Source organism: Hylaeus volcanicus, chromosome 6, assembly GCF_026283585.1.
Source record: "Hylaeus volcanicus isolate JK05 chromosome 6, UHH_iyHylVolc1.0_haploid, whole genome shotgun sequence".
NCBI lineage: Eukaryota > Metazoa > Arthropoda > Insecta > Hymenoptera > Colletidae > Hylaeus > Hylaeus volcanicus.
The window spans coordinates 9,220,533-9,240,391 of record NC_071981.1 but is presented as its reverse complement, the minus strand read 5'-3'; the positions used below and the strand labels follow the sequence as shown (position 1 = coordinate 9,240,391).

Here is a 19,859-nt window from a genome sequence, read left to right as displayed (position 1 = left end):
ATTTCGAGCTTGAAGTTATGAATATTTCTACCACTCGCGGCGCTAGTGTACACAGACTACGATATATATATGTCATATGTGTATGTATTATCATATACAGGGTGTCCCAAAAATGTTGTAACACCTTGAAAGGGGTGGTTCTGAAGGTGATTTGAAACAACTTTTTCCTTAGCGAAAATGTTGTCCGAGGCTTCGTTGAGAAGATATTAATGGAAAACACTGACCAATCTGAGCGTGCGTATACTGTTGGAGCGGCCGCGGTAGCGTAGGTTACGCGCTAAGCGGTCGCGCTCATACGCTACCGCGGACGCTCCAATGGTATACGCACGCTCTGATTGGTCAGTGTTTTTCGTTAATATCTCCTCAACGAAGCCTCGGACTTCAAATCACCTCTCGAACCACCTATTTCAAGGACCTCCAACATTTTTGGGACACCCTGTATATATATATGATAATACATACACATATGGCATATACATATATATCGTAGTCTATGCTCACTTGCGCCGCGAGTGGTAAAAATATTCATAACTTCAAGCTCGAGATTTTGATAACACTTCTACACTACATAGTTGGAACTCCTTATACAGTCTTCATGGATGTATCCAAGGCCCTCGTGCGAATCAGTGCACTGACCCACTTATTGAATTTATTTCGTTCAGATATCGCAAGCTAATAAAAAAAAGGACCAAAGACAGCTAAGGTAATGGCTAATTTCATTGGCCACTGTTTTCACAAATGTGTTCAACGTTGCACAAATTGGCATAGTATTAGCAAAGTACTTATTCCGTCGATTTATTTAATGGAAGATTTTAACAAAATGTCTTCATTGTTTTTTGATTAAATAGCCTATTTCGTTTTAAATTGACCACGCCAATTTTACGAAAATTTTGTAACTTTAATTTTGTAATTTTGCAATTTTTTCAATTTAAATCAAAGTGCAATTTAGGAAGTTACAGCAACTTTGATATGTTCTAAGAAGCGATATTATGAACCGTTAAAAAAAAAGTTACAATTATTGACCACGCAGTTACTAAAATATAATTCATTAAAATCTGAAACTTACCATAGAAAAGATGCATAATAACAGTCAGCGTTGTTGCCACAATTATTTTTCGAGTATTACGAATGTGTGTGAGAGCAGTAAGAGCGTATTTTACAAAAGTTTTCAATTATACTTTAGAACGTGACTATCTCGAAACAACTACCTCGTAGGCACCACTTTGGATCCACGATGTGTTTGTGGGGTTAGAACAGTTGAACCAACTGAACCCCATATTACTAGACTAGGGAATTCAGCACCTAGGGATTTCCCGCATTCGTAACATAAAAGCAGTGATGGGCAAAACATTAGGCTTCGAATAAATGTAAAGTTTACTGATATGTTTGTCTCGTTTCATCTTTTGAACATTTTTCTGTTATTGTTATTTGTTATTAAAGTCTTCGTTGTTTATTTGCGTCTTGATTTGTATATTGTTAATGGTCCTTGTAGGGTATCCTAAGTACGAAAATCCTACATGTTCTAAATGCGTTCAATAAAAGACAAATACGGATAAACTTAAGTAAGGAAGTGTAAAAAAACAATGTAATTATATGATAACCCAAAGAATATGTATAATTTTGTACCACATAGTGGTGCGATGAGTGACTGAAGATCGCTCGCACCTTAAATAAATAAAGTATAAAGTATAAATGTGTTCGCAAAAGATATTTTAGTAGATCTAAAAGAAGAATTTTGGAATAAGTTCAAAGAAAAGGCAATGGAAATAGGAAGAGAGAAGGGAGCTCTCTTTATGAAAGAAATAGGACCAAATCACAAGAGAGCAAGATATAAACCTTAGATTATAGTGGTTACACCTGATCCTTGAGATCGTCCTTATTGTTGATCTGTCTAATTTATCTTTGTATTTTATAAACCAAGACCATTGCTTGCAAGGAAAGGGATAGTGGAAGATTCAACTTGTCCATGTGGCCAGGAAGATGAAGACATAGACCACATCTTATTTGAATGTGGTTTGTACAATGTTGAACGAAGCACAATATGGACCAACAAATGGAAAAGAAAGAGTATCGGATAATCAAAAATGCAAAAAACTGCCAAGCAATACATAGCCAACATGATAGATATATATTAAGATAGAAGGAGAAAAATAATATTTCGTTAAGAATGAAGACTTAATAAACCAAAACTCAAAAGTACAAGAAAAGTTCCTATTAAGAAAAAAAAAACCGAGTAGGTTAAGCTACATACAGTATTATATACGTACATTTAGAATAAAAAGAGAGCTCAATATGAAGACTGAGGATTATTAAGTTGTAAGGAAAAAGTATATGTAAAAGTATACAGGGTGTCCCAAAAGTCGAGGAGGAGCTGGAAATGGGGTGTAGCTGAGACGATTCTGAACAACAATTTCCTTTGCAAAAATGTCGGATGTCAATGTCCTTCGATGCACGTCGAGTCACTTGTTCGCGTCCAAGCGCGGCCCCCAGCGCGTAGCCTTCGCTACCGCGGCCGCTCCAACGGTCTACGCGCGCTCTGATTGGTCGGGGTTTTCGCTTAATATCTCATTAACGAAGCCCCATCCGACATTTTTGCAAAGGAGATTGTTGTTCAGAATCGTCTCAGCTACACCCCATTTCCGGCTCCTCCCCGACTTTTGGGACACCCTGTATATCTCTTTAAAAGGTTCTATTTTTGTTTGTTATACAATAATATATATTATATACAATGTATAATATACAATATATATAATATACGAGTTACTATTCCTACATAAAGTTTATTAGCAAACTATAGTAAAGAGTATGACAACCTCGACTTACAAATTAAAAAGTTGATTGTTCTTATTTTCCTTATTGCGGTTAAAGTTAAGAAGGATAATAATTATAAAATCAGCCAGTAAGAATAGAGACCAAGAAGCATTTATGTAAAACGTTTAGAAGAGACAATGGAAAAAAAGAGCAGCACATTGTAGTGCGAAATAGTTCTACGAATGTACGCATTTTAATTTAATAAACAAACAAACAATAAATGCGTTCGCCATCTAACGAAGACGTAACCAACTAATACGATATCTAGATGCAAACTATACGGCAAAATTATATTGTTCTTATACCGCAAGTCGACCCAAATACAACCACATAACTTCTACTCATCAAAGATAATTCTATATCTGTGAATTGATGTCTCTAGTTTGGTCTCAAATGCCAGGTCTAGTCTCATGGGGCGATTTATTATGAGACAAATTGATAAGTAGTTTTTTTTCTAAAGTCACCTAAAAAATAATAAAACAGAACAAGCAGTATCCATGTAGTCCATACGGAAAATGAACACCTTTCTTTTTTGTTTAGGAAATGCCGAGCGAAAAGTCGTGTGTTACTACACAAACTGGTCCATCTATCGGCCGGGAACTGCGAAGTTCTCGCCGCAGAATATTAACCCGTACTTGTGTACTCACTTGATCTATGCTTTCGGCGGCTTCACCAAGGACAACGCTTTGAAGCCCTTCGACAAATATCAGGACATCGAAAAAGGTATAAATATGAACGATAAGAATCACTAGAGAGTTGTATTGAATACGGAGAGCACCTGTTGGTAAAACAGTACTTCGTCATAGAATACAGGAGGTTTTCTGTCGATAGAACAGATCCCTATTACTAGTGATTCTATTTTTGATGGGCAAAGCCCTAGACTTCGAATAAATCTGAAGTTTGCTGATATGCTTGTCTCCTTTCCTCTTTCGAACATTTTCCAAAGAGGTGAACAAGACAAACACATCGGCAAACTTTAGATTTATTCGAAGCCTAGGGTTTTGCTATCTCTGTTCTATTTTACTGGTAAAATATATATTTTTTTATTGCTTTTATTAAAGTAATTGGTCATAAATCTGACCTTCTCACTATTTCGTTACATTAAATACGTACACTTACAGTACATAAAATCTGTACATATATCAACATTTTCAGACTTTTACGTTGCAAAGTTGTACATTATTAATTTTCTTACATCCTACTTATAAACTAATTATCATTTTTCTTTATTTTATGAAAGTGTGTCCGGATTTACGTTATCTGTCCGCTTTAAATCTAATTGGTAATCTATTAATAAGTATGTATAACAAAATATATTTGAGTTTGTGTTTGCCCTATTTCTGTCTTAGATTAGACATTTGTATTAAACAAAATAAAATATACATCTTTCTTTTCTTATTCTATTAACGACTTAACAGTTAATTGTTATATCTAGGTAGAATATATATTTTACTTATTTTTACTAACTTACAACTGGTAAATGACCAGACCCTTATTACCATAAAAGTTTTTAATACTATCTAGCAGTGCCATAATGAACTATTGTAGTCAGAAGCATAACGTAGGTTACATTAATTTGAAATAGTATTTTGTAATAAAATACGTCTAATTTAATTATTTTAAAAATTAGTTTAAGTTGAAGAAAATAATCTTAATAATCTTATCGACTCTAAACACAAATATTTGGTCAATTGTCTTGTAAAAATATATTTTACCAATTAATTAACCAAATACTTTACCGGTAAACGACCGGACAATTGTCCGTCTGAATCGTTCGTTATTACAGCGTATAGAATATACTGCTGTCGGTAAAATAGCACGTTCCTTTAGAATACATGACATACACGTTCGGTAAAACAGCACGTTCCCTTAGAATACATGACATACACGATCGGTAAAAGTAGAGCTCTCTATCGTTATTATCCGCGCTTTCCTTTTTATCGATTCAAAATCAAAGTTCCTTATCTAATCAAGACAAACCAAATCTGTGTAAACAAATGCTGGGTAAATAAAAAGGCTTAAACTGGCGATATCTTCGCAGGTGGATACGCCAAGTTTACCGGCTTGAAAACATATAACAAGAACCTGAAGACCTTACTAGCTGTCGGTGGCTGGAACGAAGGTTCCAGCAGGTTTTCTCCAATGGTGGCCGACCGCGAGAGGAGACGAGAATTCGTGAAGAATTCGATCAAGTTCCTTCGAAAAAATCACTTCGACGGCCTCGATCTTGACTGGGAGTACCCTGCCTTCAGAGACGGTGGAAAGCCTCGAGACAAGGACAATTACGCCAATTTGGTGCAGGTAGAGTTGTTCCCCTTGTTATCGTAATACCTTATATCGATAAATAACCTTATGTCTATAAATAGGTATTTTAATTATCCTTGCAGGAGCTCAGAGAGGAGTTCGACAGGGAGTCCTCAAAGACCGGAAGACCAAGACTGCTGTTGTCGTTGGCGATGCCAGCCGGTATCGAGTACATCGACAAAGGCTATGACGTACCCAGGTTGAACGAGTATTTGGACTTTATTAATCTTCTCTCGTACGACTATCACTCGTCCTACGAGCCGGCAGTGAATCATCACGCCCCTTTGTATCCCTTGGAAGAGGACAACGAGTACAACTATGACAGCGAATTGACGATTGTAAGATGTTAACATGTCTATATACAGGGTGTCCCAGAATTAGTGTCAGAACCGAAAATGAAGTGTAGCTGAGACGATCCTGAACCACAATTTCCTTTGCAAAAATATCGGATGGTGCTCCGTTTTTGAATTATTAACGAAAAACCACCGACCAATCATATCATGTAACATGTTTACATTATATATATATACCGCACGCCCAGAGTTGGCAGTGATTTCCGTCAGTGGGGTGCGGAGGAATCTGCGCGTCCCACTCTTGTCGCATGGTAGCGAGCAGGAGACGTATAGCGCAGTGATGGACATTCGTGGGATTTTTCCTTCGAGGAATTCCTTTCTGCGCATGCGTAAGCTGACGTCACAGCTACATGTCGTCTGTTACCATACATGTATCCGAACCGCCAGAGGAGGTGCATTTAAGGGGCCTGTGCAATTTTCCCGCGTTTTTAACGGACAAATGAAGTACAAGAGTGTTAGTGTTCGTGAGTGTAATATTAGGGAAAATTAAAAAAAAATGATAATAAACAGCAGCCGTTCACGTCAGGAATCATCGAGGAAAAGAAGAGGACATTATATTTTGTTCCTTACTGGGATCCAATGGTACCCTAAATTCTAAGTAAGCGTATACAGCAGTGAGGACTGCAACGATCGCTGCATTGCGCATGATCAGGAAAAATCTCACGAATGTCCATCACTGGTATAGCGCGTAGTGGGTACACCACGTGGTATCACGAGTTTCTCACTGCCAACTCTGGGCGTGCGGCGAGTAAACATTGCTAGACAAAACAGTTGAGTGTAAATCACGAAACGAATTTTTGGGACAACCTAATATTTAGCGTAGCCTCGGGGATGCCTTCATCGCTGCTCTGGCAGCGTTAGTAATAGGGAGAACAAGCTTTTCTCGATCCATTGTAGTAAATTTGAAAACTTTTCAGGATTATACGATCGAGTACCTACTGAAGAAGGGTGCCTCGCCAGAAAAGATCATTTTAGGCATCCCAACGTATGGACGATCTTACACGCTCTTCAACGAGGACGCAACCGATTTAGGATCACCGGCAGATGGCCCTGGAGTCGAGGGTGACGCTACTCGAGAGAAGGGCTATCTAGCTTATTACGAGGTAAGTTTTTAATTGGAATTGGTTGCATACTAATATGGTATCGTGAAAATGCGGAGCGACTATTTGTACGAATAAAAGTGTTAAGGGTCGATCGATGATATGAAGATTTAAAGAATGGTTACGTTAGAGCAGAGCTCGGCAAGATTTGCACTTTTTGGCCGTTTTTCGGTAAACAGCTGAAGCCTGCAGCCTGCTCAGACCGTACCATCACAGTATAGGTACAACCAGTAGCGTCACTCAGTTGATGTCCGAGGTCCGCCATATTCCTGGTATGCACCGCGCGCACATTTAAACTGAGAGAAAAAGAAAGGCAATTGCAAACAGTATGTATAAAACACTGAACGTAAGTGCTGATTTCAAAGGTTAGCGAAATATTCAAAGATATTCAATAAATAATATTACACAGAGGAACGTCAACGAAATAGAATGAAACACAACACGCCACACGTAACCGCGCTGCCACAGTATGCTACTGTGACGCTGCGCAATAAATTGAATCGACGTGTGTCTATGGCTACTCGGTTTCGCCAATAATTAATTAACTCACTCAAAAGGTTAACAGAACAAACAATTTATTCTTTGGGAGTACAAAAGCGTTTCTTCTACGCGTGGTGGAATTATTAACTATTTTTATTTCCTCCGATGAGAGACAGAGGACTTCGTCGGCAAGGTAGGACTCTGATCCGCTACGTGTCTGTAGCGTTCTCGAATGTGTTAAACACTTTGACCATACATACATGGACCGCTCAAGCTATAGTGCAGTCCGTAACCAACATCTCCCATGCCAAAGTTACGAGTAAGCAGTTGTGCGCAAGCGCTACAGTCATGAGTCAATGGGCGATAGCAGTGGGGAAAGGCGCGAATTGAAATTTTGGACGGTTTGTCGAACTACTCTTCGACCATTGGTTAAAGCTGCAGTCAGTCTGTCATCGAGATGGAATTTTTGCTATAGTTCTCGAATTTGATGCATGCGCATTAGCGTCATGTCTCACTTTTAGTATGAATATGTTGGTTACGCTCTGGTCAGTGTATAAAGAGTAGGCTTGAGCAGTCCATGTATATATGGTCGAAGGTTAAACACCACGCCACAAGAATCTTTCGACTCCGTAAAACTCCTCGGACAAATAAATGAAAGAAAACTTTTTAATAACAATAACAGCTTTATTCAAAATCGTATTTGTACTCTCGTAATATCGGAACTGGACTGAACACATTTTCCCTAGTTCGCTTTCTATCTTAAACCGGAAACGCCAGATGGCGCTGTCATGAAATTGACTCTCTTCTTTCTGCCAGCAACGGTAGGGGTCGCCACATGTCGGTTACTATTAGTACCATCTAGTGTACAATATAGGAAACAGCGTCGTTGCCATGTTCTTGGTATGCACATTTGCGGACGGTACATTAGCCAAGTGGCGCTACAGGTTGTACTTATACTGTGGTACCATCGTCACCTGTATCACGCGAACATATTTTTAATAGCTTTCCACATTATCCAGGGGGTACTATTATATCGACGCGAATTATTAATACTTTTCAAAAAAGAATTCATGAAAATCACTTATTTTTAAAGCTATTACTCTGGAATTCCCTTAAGGGGGCACTACACGTTGTGTTCGGTGTCGGTTTTAGCAATATTGGCGCCATGGTCAGTAATCGACGGTGGTGCAGCGTCATGTAGCGAAGTTTTATATGGTTTTATACGTATGACCTGCAAAGTGGCGAATGTATATAATGCCGTAAGCTTAGCCGTATTAAATGCAATGTTATATGAACCTCTTAGGGGGATATTTCGACAACGGTGTGATTCATTCGAGATACCGGATGATGAATTCATCAAACGAATAAATATATGTAATTAATTATTCGAGCACGCTCCTTAATCAGATTTGCGAGAGCCTCGCAGCCTCGGACGACTGGGAAGTGATACAGCCGAATTCTAATGCGATGGGCCCCTACGCGTTCAAAGGAGACCAGTGGGTGGGCTACGATGACGAAAACATAGTACGACTGAAAGCCAAATACGCGAACGAAAAGCACTTGGGTGGAATTATGTTCTGGACGATCGACAACGACGACTTCCGCGGCAAATGCCACGACCGGCCATACCCGTTAATAGAAGCGGCCAAAGAGGTTCTTTTAACCGACAGCACGTAAGAATACCTAAATCGCGAACCTCCTACGCTAGATATCAAAAGTATACGAACGCTTGAATTTTAGAGGTTACAGTATCATAAGGTATTTAGTTGTTCCATGGATTTATTTAATGCAGGATTTTAACAAAACTTTACTTGATTGTTATTCGACTATGACCTTGACTTTGACATATGTTGTCAAGGGCACCCTCCTGAGTAATTTTTTCTAGTAACTTAACCGTCGCTTACTGCTTATTAAAAAGTTACTAACAAAAAAGGTCGTAAGTTAGGTTAGGTTATACATATGAACACGCTATACAGGGTGTCCCAAAAATGTTGTAACACCTGGAAAGGGGTGGTTCGGGAGGTGATTGGAAACAACTTTTTCCTTAGCGAAAATATTGTCCGAGGCTTCGCTAAAGAGATATTAACAGAAAACCCCGACCAATTAAAGCGCGAGCATGCCAGCAGAGCGCCCGCGATAGCGTACGAGAGCGGCCGCTTAGCGCATAACGTTCGCTACCACGGCCGCTCCAACGGTATACGCGGGCTCTGATTGGTCGGGGTTTTCTGTTAATATCTCCTTAACGAAGCCTCCTACAACATTTTCGCTAAGGAAAAAGTTGTTTCAAATCACCTCCCGAACCACCTTTTTGAAGGTATTACAACATTTTTGGGACACCCTGTATATAACATATTGTTGCATACTTTTACTTCTGAAATTTTTTAAAAGATACAAACAATCGGATTATCACTCGCCAAATTAATATTGAATGATTGATTCAAATGGATCGAATTTACGGAGTGCGTGCGTTTCGTCTCGGAATTGTCAGTAGACTCATTGGTAGGACTGCATCTGACAATTCCTGCCCTAGACGCGTCGTTTTTTTGATGTATGAATTTCGAAATCGTGACGATTGGTTGAGTCTCAATATTACGACTCTTTTTCGATCAACGCACGTCGAGAACGATAAATAATTGGTTGAGTTCCGTGTTGAACTCTATTCGACCAATCATTAGTAATTCGATACATCAATTGGTTGAATCCAAAGATTATTCGGCACTATTCGACTGATTGATTATGGAAAACGAAGATGGTTGACGAAGTCTCGATGATCGACCTCAATCAATAAATCTTACGTTGAATGCTGTACAATCAGAATAAGCCGAATATCAAGGATTCTAACGACCAATTGATACGTGATTTTAATTCAGAATCGTGTCTGATATCGCGTTCGTTTACCTTAACACGAAAACTTTTTGATCAGAACCGTGGTCTAATGAGCTCGATCGTTTTCGGTCAAAGGTCTTTGAAAAACTGAACAACTGCAGCTCGATTCGATTATTTCGTTGACCCCTCTTGAGAAAAGTGGAGGAAATCGAGTGAATTGCATTCAAGTATGCGGGGAACCCTGTCAATGGGTTAAGACAAATGAATTCAACATGAGTGAAACGAGAAATATATTAATTCTGTCTTTGTCTGGTTAGCCGTGTCAACGTCTAATCGATATATTGATTTTTCGGAACAGCTGATTCGTCGCTATTTGGTTAACGACAGGCTCTCGAAATCAAGAATCAAGACGGTTGAACGACTCTGTGTGAAACAGAACAATATAAAAACACACTACAACGGTTTAAACTTGTTCCAAGAGCTTGTAAAAGAAAAATGGGGCTTCGGGGGTTTGCCCCCAATGGGGCGGAGCCCCCAACAATGAGTACTGCAGCGCACCACGCGAATGTGTACAGAGTTAGCCTGAGAGGTGTTTATAATTTCGCGGGGGTCAAGAGGGCGGAGTCTCTTGGCTCCGGCAGGGGGTCTGGGAGGGGGGGTCAGCCCCCCAGCAAGCGTATAATTTCAAGGCGTATGCTTTCAGCTGAAAAACCTTCTACAAAATTTAAAAAATATACGTCACAAAACTGTACGCTTGCTGGGACCCCCTGCAACATATGTCAAGGTCAAAGCCATAGAGGCGGGGTCACCTATTCGGCAGTTTTACCATTTTGTAATTTGAACACAGACCCTTATGGAACATACAGATTTTCACGCAAATTTTTTCAATTTAAATCAAAATACAATGTAGGGACTCGCTGAAGATTTGAAACTGAACGTAGGAAAGTCATAAAAAAACTATTTAAGATACTGGAACCTCAAAAATCGTATTGTTCGTATAATTTTGATACGTAGTGTATATAGCTTTGCGACCTCCTTTCCAACCAACAGGAACACGGTTCAACAGTCGAGTAACTTCAACAATCGCAAGAAAACTCGCTTGTCAGGAATTCAGAGCAACACTGTAGGGAGGAAATCCAGTTCGAGAAGAACCAGCACGACCGCTGCACCCATTACCAGGAAGCGAGTTACTTCTCCTAGGCCGAAGTTCCGAACATTTGCGCAACCCAAGGCCAGCGTGGAGGAAGAAGATGACCAAGAGGTCGATAGGCGGTCGTATAATCATTCCTCGTCCGAAGAGGAGGCAGACTCCGATGGAGGCAACGCGGTAAGGCCAGCGGACAAGAACAACAGATCGAGGGAGAAGAGTAGACCAAAGAATCGGTCGAGTTCTAATCGGAATCGTAGGAAGCAAAGTCGTCGCAAGGGAGAGACCAAGGACGACGCGGAGCAGGGATCTCTGAGCAATAAACTAACCACTCCGGAACCACCCACTACGCCTGACCCTGGCACAGGTGAGTTTGGATGAGATTGATACTTCTAGGACACTTCGTTAATGTAAACCTTAAAGATTTGACTGTCGATTCACTTCAACAACGATAATTAATGGGTGGGTTCAGTGGACATCTGATTAGTGACCAGTGGTCACTGATCCAGTTACTAGAGACCACTATTACTAGACCACTGCCTTCAAACATCTGATAGAAACATAACGCAAGTGATACTGTTTAAATTTGTTTAAATCTTGGTACCAATCCATAACCTCGGTGCTCTGCATCTTACTTTAGTCCTCGATGGAAAAAATGGTGACTGGTTCCTGGTCATGTCGAAAGCAGTGATGCCAACTAGGGATGGCGTGAAAAATCACTAACAGTGATCACTGATCAATTGTCCACTGAATTCAATGATGTATGATATCAAGTAACCCAGTAATATTTCCATTTTCCTGACATCTTTATTCTAATCGTTCTTGTTCAAACAGACTTTAAATGCGAAGACGAGGGATTCTTCTCGCACCCTCGAGACTGCAAAAAATACTTCTGGTGTTTGGATGCCGGTCCAGGAGGTCTGGGCGTCGTGGCTCATCAGTTTACTTGTCCCTCAGGTAAGACAATCACGACGTTTTATTCTAAGGGTGCAAGCCTAGGACGATCCGAAAAACAGATATATTTATCAATTTTTTTAAGACAAACGAAACATTTTTTAGTAAGAAATTGTAGGATATTCGAAAGAACGTTTCTTAGTTATAAGTCGTAATTTTTGTACTTAAAAATATCTTAAATTAACAAAATTGTGATGTTTTTATTTTTTTATATGAGAATTCTACGGTAACCACTCTGCCTCAGAGCTGGGTTGTCCGAAATTCAAAACACAAGCATTTTTAAATGACATATTAAATTATCTGAATGCTATGAAAAGGTTTTATTTTTCTTTTAGCGTGTTTTATATATATATATTAAAAATTTGCATTCTTTAAATCTAACATTTGTTTGATAATACGTTTGAGCAGGACTGGTGTTCAACAAGGCAGCTGATTCTTGCGATTACCCACGCAACGTGATCTGCCCCAAGTCGAAGACGTCTCAGTCAACCGCGTCGACGACGAGGGCTCCCATCGTTGCTGCCACAAGCCGTACAACTTACCTTTACAGCAGCACTCGTAAACCGACCACTGAGAAACCAGACAGCGAAGAGGAGTACGAGGAGTATGACGATGACGTCGACGGAATCGAGGAGGAGGAGGAAGAAGAAGAAGAAGTGAAGGAAGAAGTTAAAGTACCCACCACCTCGAAACCACTTCTGTACAAAACGATTACAAGAAACAAGCCCACCACGACAACCACCACCACGACAGAGGCACCATCTTCGCTTTCCAAATCTGAAAGACACGACTTGGAGAAGGTCATTGGCAGTGAGGGTGAGGAGGAAGACCCCAAGGTCATCAAGGAGCTAATAATGCTTATTAAGAAAGCAGGTAATTATACTGCTTCTTTTATATTTACGGTCACTATTACGTACACCAAACGATAGCCAAATGGCGAAGTTCATGCTACATCTTAAGGGGTAACGCCACTCTAGAGGCTGAAAAAAAGGCCTAACTTTGATAATTAATTTTGAGAGTATCGCAAAAAAAAAAATAGGGTTTCTTTTTACAGGGTTTATTTAACACACATCGAAATGTAAACAAAAATTATAATACAACAATTTTTGTTTATACTACAATATGCGTAAAAAGAAATCCTATTCGATTTGCGATACTCTCAAAATTAATAATGAAAGTTAGGCCTTTTTTCAGCCTCAATCTATGTTAGGAGTCCAAATATTGAGTATTTCTTGGGATACTTTACAAAGAAGAATTTATGTAATGTCTCTATAACTTTGAGAATATATATACGGTAATTTTTTCAATTCATTTCACACAAAAATCTTTGAGCTATCGCGTTTTTCTTTTAAACAATATTTTTTCAATCCGTGGGAATGATAATTTAAAAACTAATTGACCAATCCTGTTCAAATCTTCCGTATGCTTACTTTATTTAAATGCCTTGACTATGAACTACAAATTTGAATGATTTCATTGTTTAGGATGTGTTTTATATTGTAAAAGCTGTACAAAAAATAGTAAAAATTGATACGTTTTTCTTTAAACGCCCCTAAAAAATTCAATTCACAACTTTTTTTAGTCGCAGTTTAGTTTATATTCTTAGAAAACATATTAACAATGTAAAGAAAGAATTTCATAACAACATAACATTTTCATTCGAATAACAATTGCGACCTTCAGAATTCCCACTCAGGCGAAAACTTATTATAGGGAAAAGTTGGTATCTCAATGATGTCTGTAAAATGAATTGAAAAAAATTACTAAATACACTTTAAGGCGTATGTAAAACCTCTTTAACGGTTATACAAACCTCCTTTCCATACTACGTATTTATATTTCCAATTATATTGTTTGACAGGTGGTATAGAGGAACTGGAGAAGCAACTGTTTCTTCAGAACAAGAGTCCCGATGAGACTAACTCGGAAAACGAGCCTGCCACTCCAGCCACGATAAGTCGCACTCTGTACGAACGTGTGCTCAGTCGTCAAGCTGGCAAAAGTGCCAGCAGACAACGCACATCAGGGAGTAAGAGCTACGCGAACGGGCCAGGTGGAACGCAATTCGAAGGCCTGGACGAGGTTCCCGAAGTGAAAACACTGAGGCGATCGTACAAGCATCAATACGTTACCATCGAGAGACCCAAGTACGACGAATCAGTTTTCGACTCTTCATTCGTTATCTAATTTGTTCCACGCAGAAGGTCATTGACAAATTCTTCCATTTTCAATAGATCCTCCACGAATGAACCACCAGTGGAAGAGGAGGAGCTCAACGATGAAGAAGATCTCGACGACGATACTGCAGATGTGGCTTCCTCCGAGGAACAGTCTATCAGAAACCCCTTCCTAACCAGCTCCACGCAAAGAGCGACTCCTAATTACATTAACATCAGACGTGGCCGACCATCGACTACGGCGAAGTCAAGGTGATTAAAATTTTTAAAACTAAGTTTTTGCTAATTTTAGTTAAACATATGTAAGACATTTATGAATGCGAGAGAATAGAGTTTTACTAATTTTATACTGCGCGTTCTTCCAATCTTCGCGACGTTCACTTGCGGTGTCGTTTTCTATCGCTTTTTTTATTCTGCCCGTGGCGTGGCATTTTCCGCCCTTAAGTAGGAAACACGTGTCCCACTCTTTCTTGGGAAAGACCCCAATGTAGCCGGCTCTACGGGGCCTAGTCAAACTCACGTCACGGCCGACGAAAGATAGTTGGGTCCCGCCGAAATTCGGCTTCGACCCTCGCCACGTTATCCGGAGTCTAAACACCCCGCTAATTTATGACGGCACTTGAACAGCTCTGGTCGTCGCCAGGCTATTGCCATGTCGCCTCACTGTCGCTCGCTCTTACACATATATATTTTCATTTCGTATGCATACACACAGTGAAGAGCAAAGCGTCATAGATTTATGAAAGTTGACGAGTGACTGTGAATTTTTCAGATACGAGAACGACGTGGATGAGAAGGACGAGGACATAGAAGAAGAGGTAACACCTGTCCGTTCTCGACGTCCTAGTATATCATCAAAGTAAGTAATCCAAGCAATTGTAGCAAATAAGTGTCACGTTTAAAGAAAAATATAAACTTCACGAGGTAATTTTCTGAATTTCAGGAATACCAAGAGCACCTCCTCAGAGGACACCAAGGACCAGGAGTCTGTTCCGCCGTTGAACGATGAGAACTCATCCACAACTAAATCTAGGTCTCTTTACATCCTTAAACATGGAACACTGTCCTAAAACTTATTCCCTGATCAATTAACCAACGAGCAAAAAATGTTCTGTAGGTACATTAGCATCCAGAGATTCAGAAGCACCACCCCGAGGTCTCCAGATGTGGTCTCAGAAGTGATCTCCACCAGCCAAGAACCAATCACAGAGACATCTGTTTCAAGCGAAACGCTTAAAGCGGAGGAGAAGACAGAAGCAGTCGTGACAACGATACTGTCGACGACGTCGTCAACGACCACTCCTTCTTCTATCATCCTTTCCACGACAACAAACGACATAGATCGCGATCTCGACAAAGAAGAACCGATCTCGTACGCAAGCTCGACGACTGAGTCGGTGAAACTGGTCGAGGATTCCGCGACGGAAATCCTGCTGACCACTGCACCAGCGAGCCTGTCGAAGGTATCTTCGCCCAGCACGAGGATCAGCACCGCGACCGTGTCTCAACCGCGTCCTTTCGGCTTCAATCGACGCACCAGGCCAGCAGACGCTGTAACTACGCCGCTGCCAGCGTCCAACGATCAAACGAGATCCAAGGTGAGTATAGCATCGCGAAACCAAACGCGCTCGTCCATTTTGGTAGGACGGGGTCGGTTAACTTCGCGGCAGGATGCCGACCGAGTCGAAAGTCGTCGCGACGCCACCGAGGGATCCACACGTACGCCTGGAAGATCGAGGCAACGGGGCTCTAGTAGGTACACGCCATCTACCGTGAAAACGAAAACGGAAGAGTCAGCCAACTCGGTGATCAGATCACGAGCCAGAACCACGGAGGCTCCTAGCACTTTGGACAGCACGTCGGAGCCGTCCAGACGGAGATTTCGACGCCCAAGCGCCAGAGCCACCGTCGAGCATTCTAAAACGAACGAGCTCGACGACAGTCCTATCATCAGAATCACCCAGGGCTATCCAAAACGAAACTCGCCCTCGAGATCCAGGAGCGCAGTCACGGAGGAAGAGGAGACTGACAAAATCACTAACATAAGGGTGTTCAAGAAACCGACAGCGGTGAATCGGGACGTTTACGCCAGGACTAGGTACACGAGGAAGAGGAACAACGTGGAGGAACTCACCAAGCAGACGGAACGAGTCTCGTCCACTTCTCCGTATTCTTCTACGACTGCCTCGACGACAACCTCCGCGGAGCCTCGAGAGATCGAGAATCCTTTGAACGACCCCGTTACCGAGGAACCTTACCTGAACTCTGTCGACGAGGCTGACAGTGCTTCAACCAGTCCAGCAACGACGACGGAAGTTCCTGCGACTACGATTCAGTCGGACGTAGAGACGAACGTAGTGGAGTCGGCTCGCACTACGGAATTTAATACAGAGAACGAAGTGGTCACCGTGATGCCAGAGAATTTGTTATCCGCTAACGAAAAGCAGACCGAGCCGTTCTCTACGACCAGCAAGGTGGAAGACTTCGATCCCAACATCATCAGGATCGTGTTTCCCGCGAACGCGACTGATCTAACGGCTCAAGGGAACCGGAACGTTACGGTTCCAAAGAGAAAGAAGGTTCTTCTGAGGAAACGACCCGTTACATTCAGCACTGTAGCGTCGCAAGAGGAAGAGGAAGAGAACAGATCGGTTCCTCGAAAAAGAAAAGTGATCAGGCGTCTACGACCTGTTAGAAACGACACTACGGTGTCCACCGTAGAGCTCTCTTCTACCGAAGAGGATCAAGTGGTGATCAGGTTTGGGTCTACAACCTCTAACGCGGACACAACGAGCTTTGTCACTACTGCTGCACTGGATATCGAAGAGGATACAGTGAAGTCCGACGTCCCGATAGAAACTGCATCTACGGCGAAGACCTCGAATACCATGGACTATGCCTTCAGCGATCTCGCGGTTACTTTCGAGGCACCTACTACGGAATCGTTCACTGCCGATGAGAATTCATCCGACCCTGACGCGGTGACGATGACCTCGACGTTGCTCGACAACTTCACCGTTGCCACGACCGAATCTGAAACGGAGGAATCAGTCACGGAAACAAACACGGCGGAGTCGACTATGTCGAGCTTCTTGATCAACTTCACCGATAAAGATAGTGCCTACGATACATCAGCGCCTAGCAGCCAACCCGAAGCTCTGCCAACCATTGTCTCTCAATTCGCTACGCCTTTGGTAACCGTACAGCCCAGCCGCAGACTGGAACCTTACAACAGGACGTACTACCTAGACTCCAGATACGTGAGGAAGAAGTTCGTGCGCAGACGACCGGTCGATTCCGCTGAGAACGTTACCAGTCGATACCCAGTTTCAGGGAGCTTCGCGCGTCCGTCTTCGACGACGGAGAGGAACAACGAAGTGGCGTCGAAGCGCAGGAAGAGTCTATTCGTTCGTCGAAGGCCCGTTTCCTCGACGACCACTGCCAGGACGACGCAAAAAGACGTAAACGAGAAAACCCTCGATGACACGAAGGATTTGAGATTGAGATTAGATGAACAATTCGACTCGAACGACGCGACTCCGAGGATCAATCGAGCCAACGAGGAAGCTGTGTTCGCCGTCGACCTGCCAGCCAAGACCGTCCCTGAGGATTTCTGGAGTCGATACATCACTCCAGCGACGCTGATCAGCCACGGTAATCCGGATCCTTTGACTTCGCCGAGGCTCGTCGCATTCAACGGCACAGGAGGCGACGAGACACTTTCCACCGGAAGCGAGGAGACTTATCGATCCGCATCTATAAACGATAGAAAAGCAGAATTACGGCCGCGATACAGGGTTCCGAATTCTCTTAGGAAAACGGTGAGCACTGAGAGCTCTTTCGCGCTGGATTCGTCGCCGGAAGAATTCGAGGAGGGAAACGACCCAACGTCCAGGTATCAGAACTTCCGTCAGCCAAGGACGCGTTACCTGTACCGGGACGGAGCGAGGAATCGAGACGAAGGGGGCGAGGAGTCGTTGCTGGACGCCACGCAGTCGCCCAGCTTCGATTCGTCGAGCCACGTCAGGTCGAGGTTCTACGCGAGACGGCCCATATCCACCACCGCGGAGCCGTCCGTCACGGAGACGTTAATCCCGGCAAAGAAGTTCGATTACGTAGCGGATGCTCACAGGAGACAGCAGTCTTTGCGGACCACTCCTCGCGGACCCAACGAGGAGGACACGACGACTCTGAGTGGCTTAGGCGAGGAACGCCAGGAGGTCCAGAATCTCGTGGACACTGATTACACAACCACACCGCCCCCAAAACCACTCGTCACCAGACTGGTAACCTCGGTCGAGGAATCGGCGACCACAGAGCGACAGAAGATTTTGATAAAGACAAAGTACTCTTCGTTGACATCGACTACGAGGATTCCGTTGCAGACCACCGTCTCCTGGGTCCCTGGCACGTCAGATAGGTCAAAGGGTTCCACTGGTGAGACGAACGAAGACGAATCGGCGAATGAGATCCGCCAGGGCCATGTCGAGAGGTCCACGTTACCCATAGAGAGCGAGTTCCTTCATCGGGTACCTGGTTGGCTTACTACCGAGTCCCATGAGTCATCCACGATCGAGATTGAGTCTGTGTTCAGCAACTTGATCGGCAGCAAAGACTCTGGCCAATGAATCATGCGCTCGCTAATATCCTTCGCGCTATCATCGATAATGTACATAGACGCCATCCATCTTCCTTATCATGCATCACCCAATATTAAACTATCCATAAGCGAGAAAAAACACGTAGAAGGGGAATTCTTCTTCCGTTTCTTTTTCTCTACTCCGACTCACCGTCCGTTCATCTCGTGTTCATCGGATCGCGCGACAACCTCGGCTACCGAAGACGACTTGGCACGGAAATCCCTTCGGGAATCGGTCGAAACGGAGAACGAGCATGCCGACGCGAACATCGAGGATCGATACTCCGATAGCGATAACGGGAGAGAACGGAGATCCCTCGAAGGGAGGACCGTCGCTAAGCCTGCCGCCTTCTTCTGATTTTCAGGTCGCCAACTCGGAACCTAATAGACTACCGACCCTCAGGGAGTTGATTGGTTATCAGACGAACGATCACACCAGCAGCCCTTCACCTGTGCACTTGAGCTTGCTCGACAAACGAACGAACCTCGTGCTCGAGGATGACGACTCCCCGAGTAACTCGTTCCCAGATAAAGCAAAAATCCCCGCTCCCAGAAACTTTGAGAACGTCAGAGAATCCTGGACCCTGGACAAGATCAGCCAAAGTAACGAAAGGAGTGACGTGGCAGACGGTAGAGAGAACGAATTGGATGTGTTCGACGATAAAGCGCACGATTATGTCGAGGACAACGATGCCGACGACGAAAACGCGTCGTCCAGCAACAAGAAGAGGATGGAAAGCGAAGACTCGTCGACCACCACGCTAAAACCAACCACCATACGCAGTCCGCCGCTGACTACTTTGCTCTCGACAAAAATTCCGCGGGGCTTTTACGTAACTAGAAATGAAACGGAACGCTTCGTTACTGAGAAAACAGACGGGTTGTCTACCGAATCGAGTAGGATACCGGCAGAATCTACTACCTTACCTACCGAATCGAGTGGGTTAGCGGCAGCATCGACTACCTTACCTACTGAATCGAGTGGGTTACTGCCAGCATTGATTACCTTACCTACCGAATCGAGTAGGTCACCGGCAGTATCGACTACCTTACCTACCGAATCGAGTA

General features: G+C 42.8%; 1 protein-coding gene across 1 annotated transcript in view; it reads left to right on the top strand.

Moving 5' to 3' along the window:
- Window positions 1–19,859, top strand: part of LOC128878835 (proteoglycan 4) — a 56,938-nt gene that overhangs the window by 18,093 nt on the left and 18,986 nt on the right. The window contains exons 3-15 of the mRNA XM_054127392.1: window positions 3,352–3,534; window positions 4,853–5,112; window positions 5,199–5,453; window positions 6,386–6,571; window positions 8,456–8,721; window positions 10,925–11,388; window positions 11,856–11,978; window positions 12,384–12,848; window positions 13,837–14,122; window positions 14,210–14,404; window positions 14,925–15,011; window positions 15,096–15,185; window positions 15,270–15,750. Coding sequence (XP_053983367.1) covers window positions 3,352–3,534; window positions 4,853–5,112; window positions 5,199–5,453; window positions 6,386–6,571; window positions 8,456–8,721; window positions 10,925–11,388; window positions 11,856–11,978; window positions 12,384–12,848; window positions 13,837–14,122; window positions 14,210–14,404; window positions 14,925–15,011; window positions 15,096–15,185; window positions 15,270–15,750 — 3,341 coding nt within the window. The remainder of the gene's footprint in view (window positions 1–3,351; window positions 3,535–4,852; window positions 5,113–5,198; window positions 5,454–6,385; window positions 6,572–8,455; window positions 8,722–10,924; window positions 11,389–11,855; window positions 11,979–12,383; window positions 12,849–13,836; window positions 14,123–14,209; window positions 14,405–14,924; window positions 15,012–15,095; window positions 15,186–15,269; window positions 15,751–19,859) is intronic.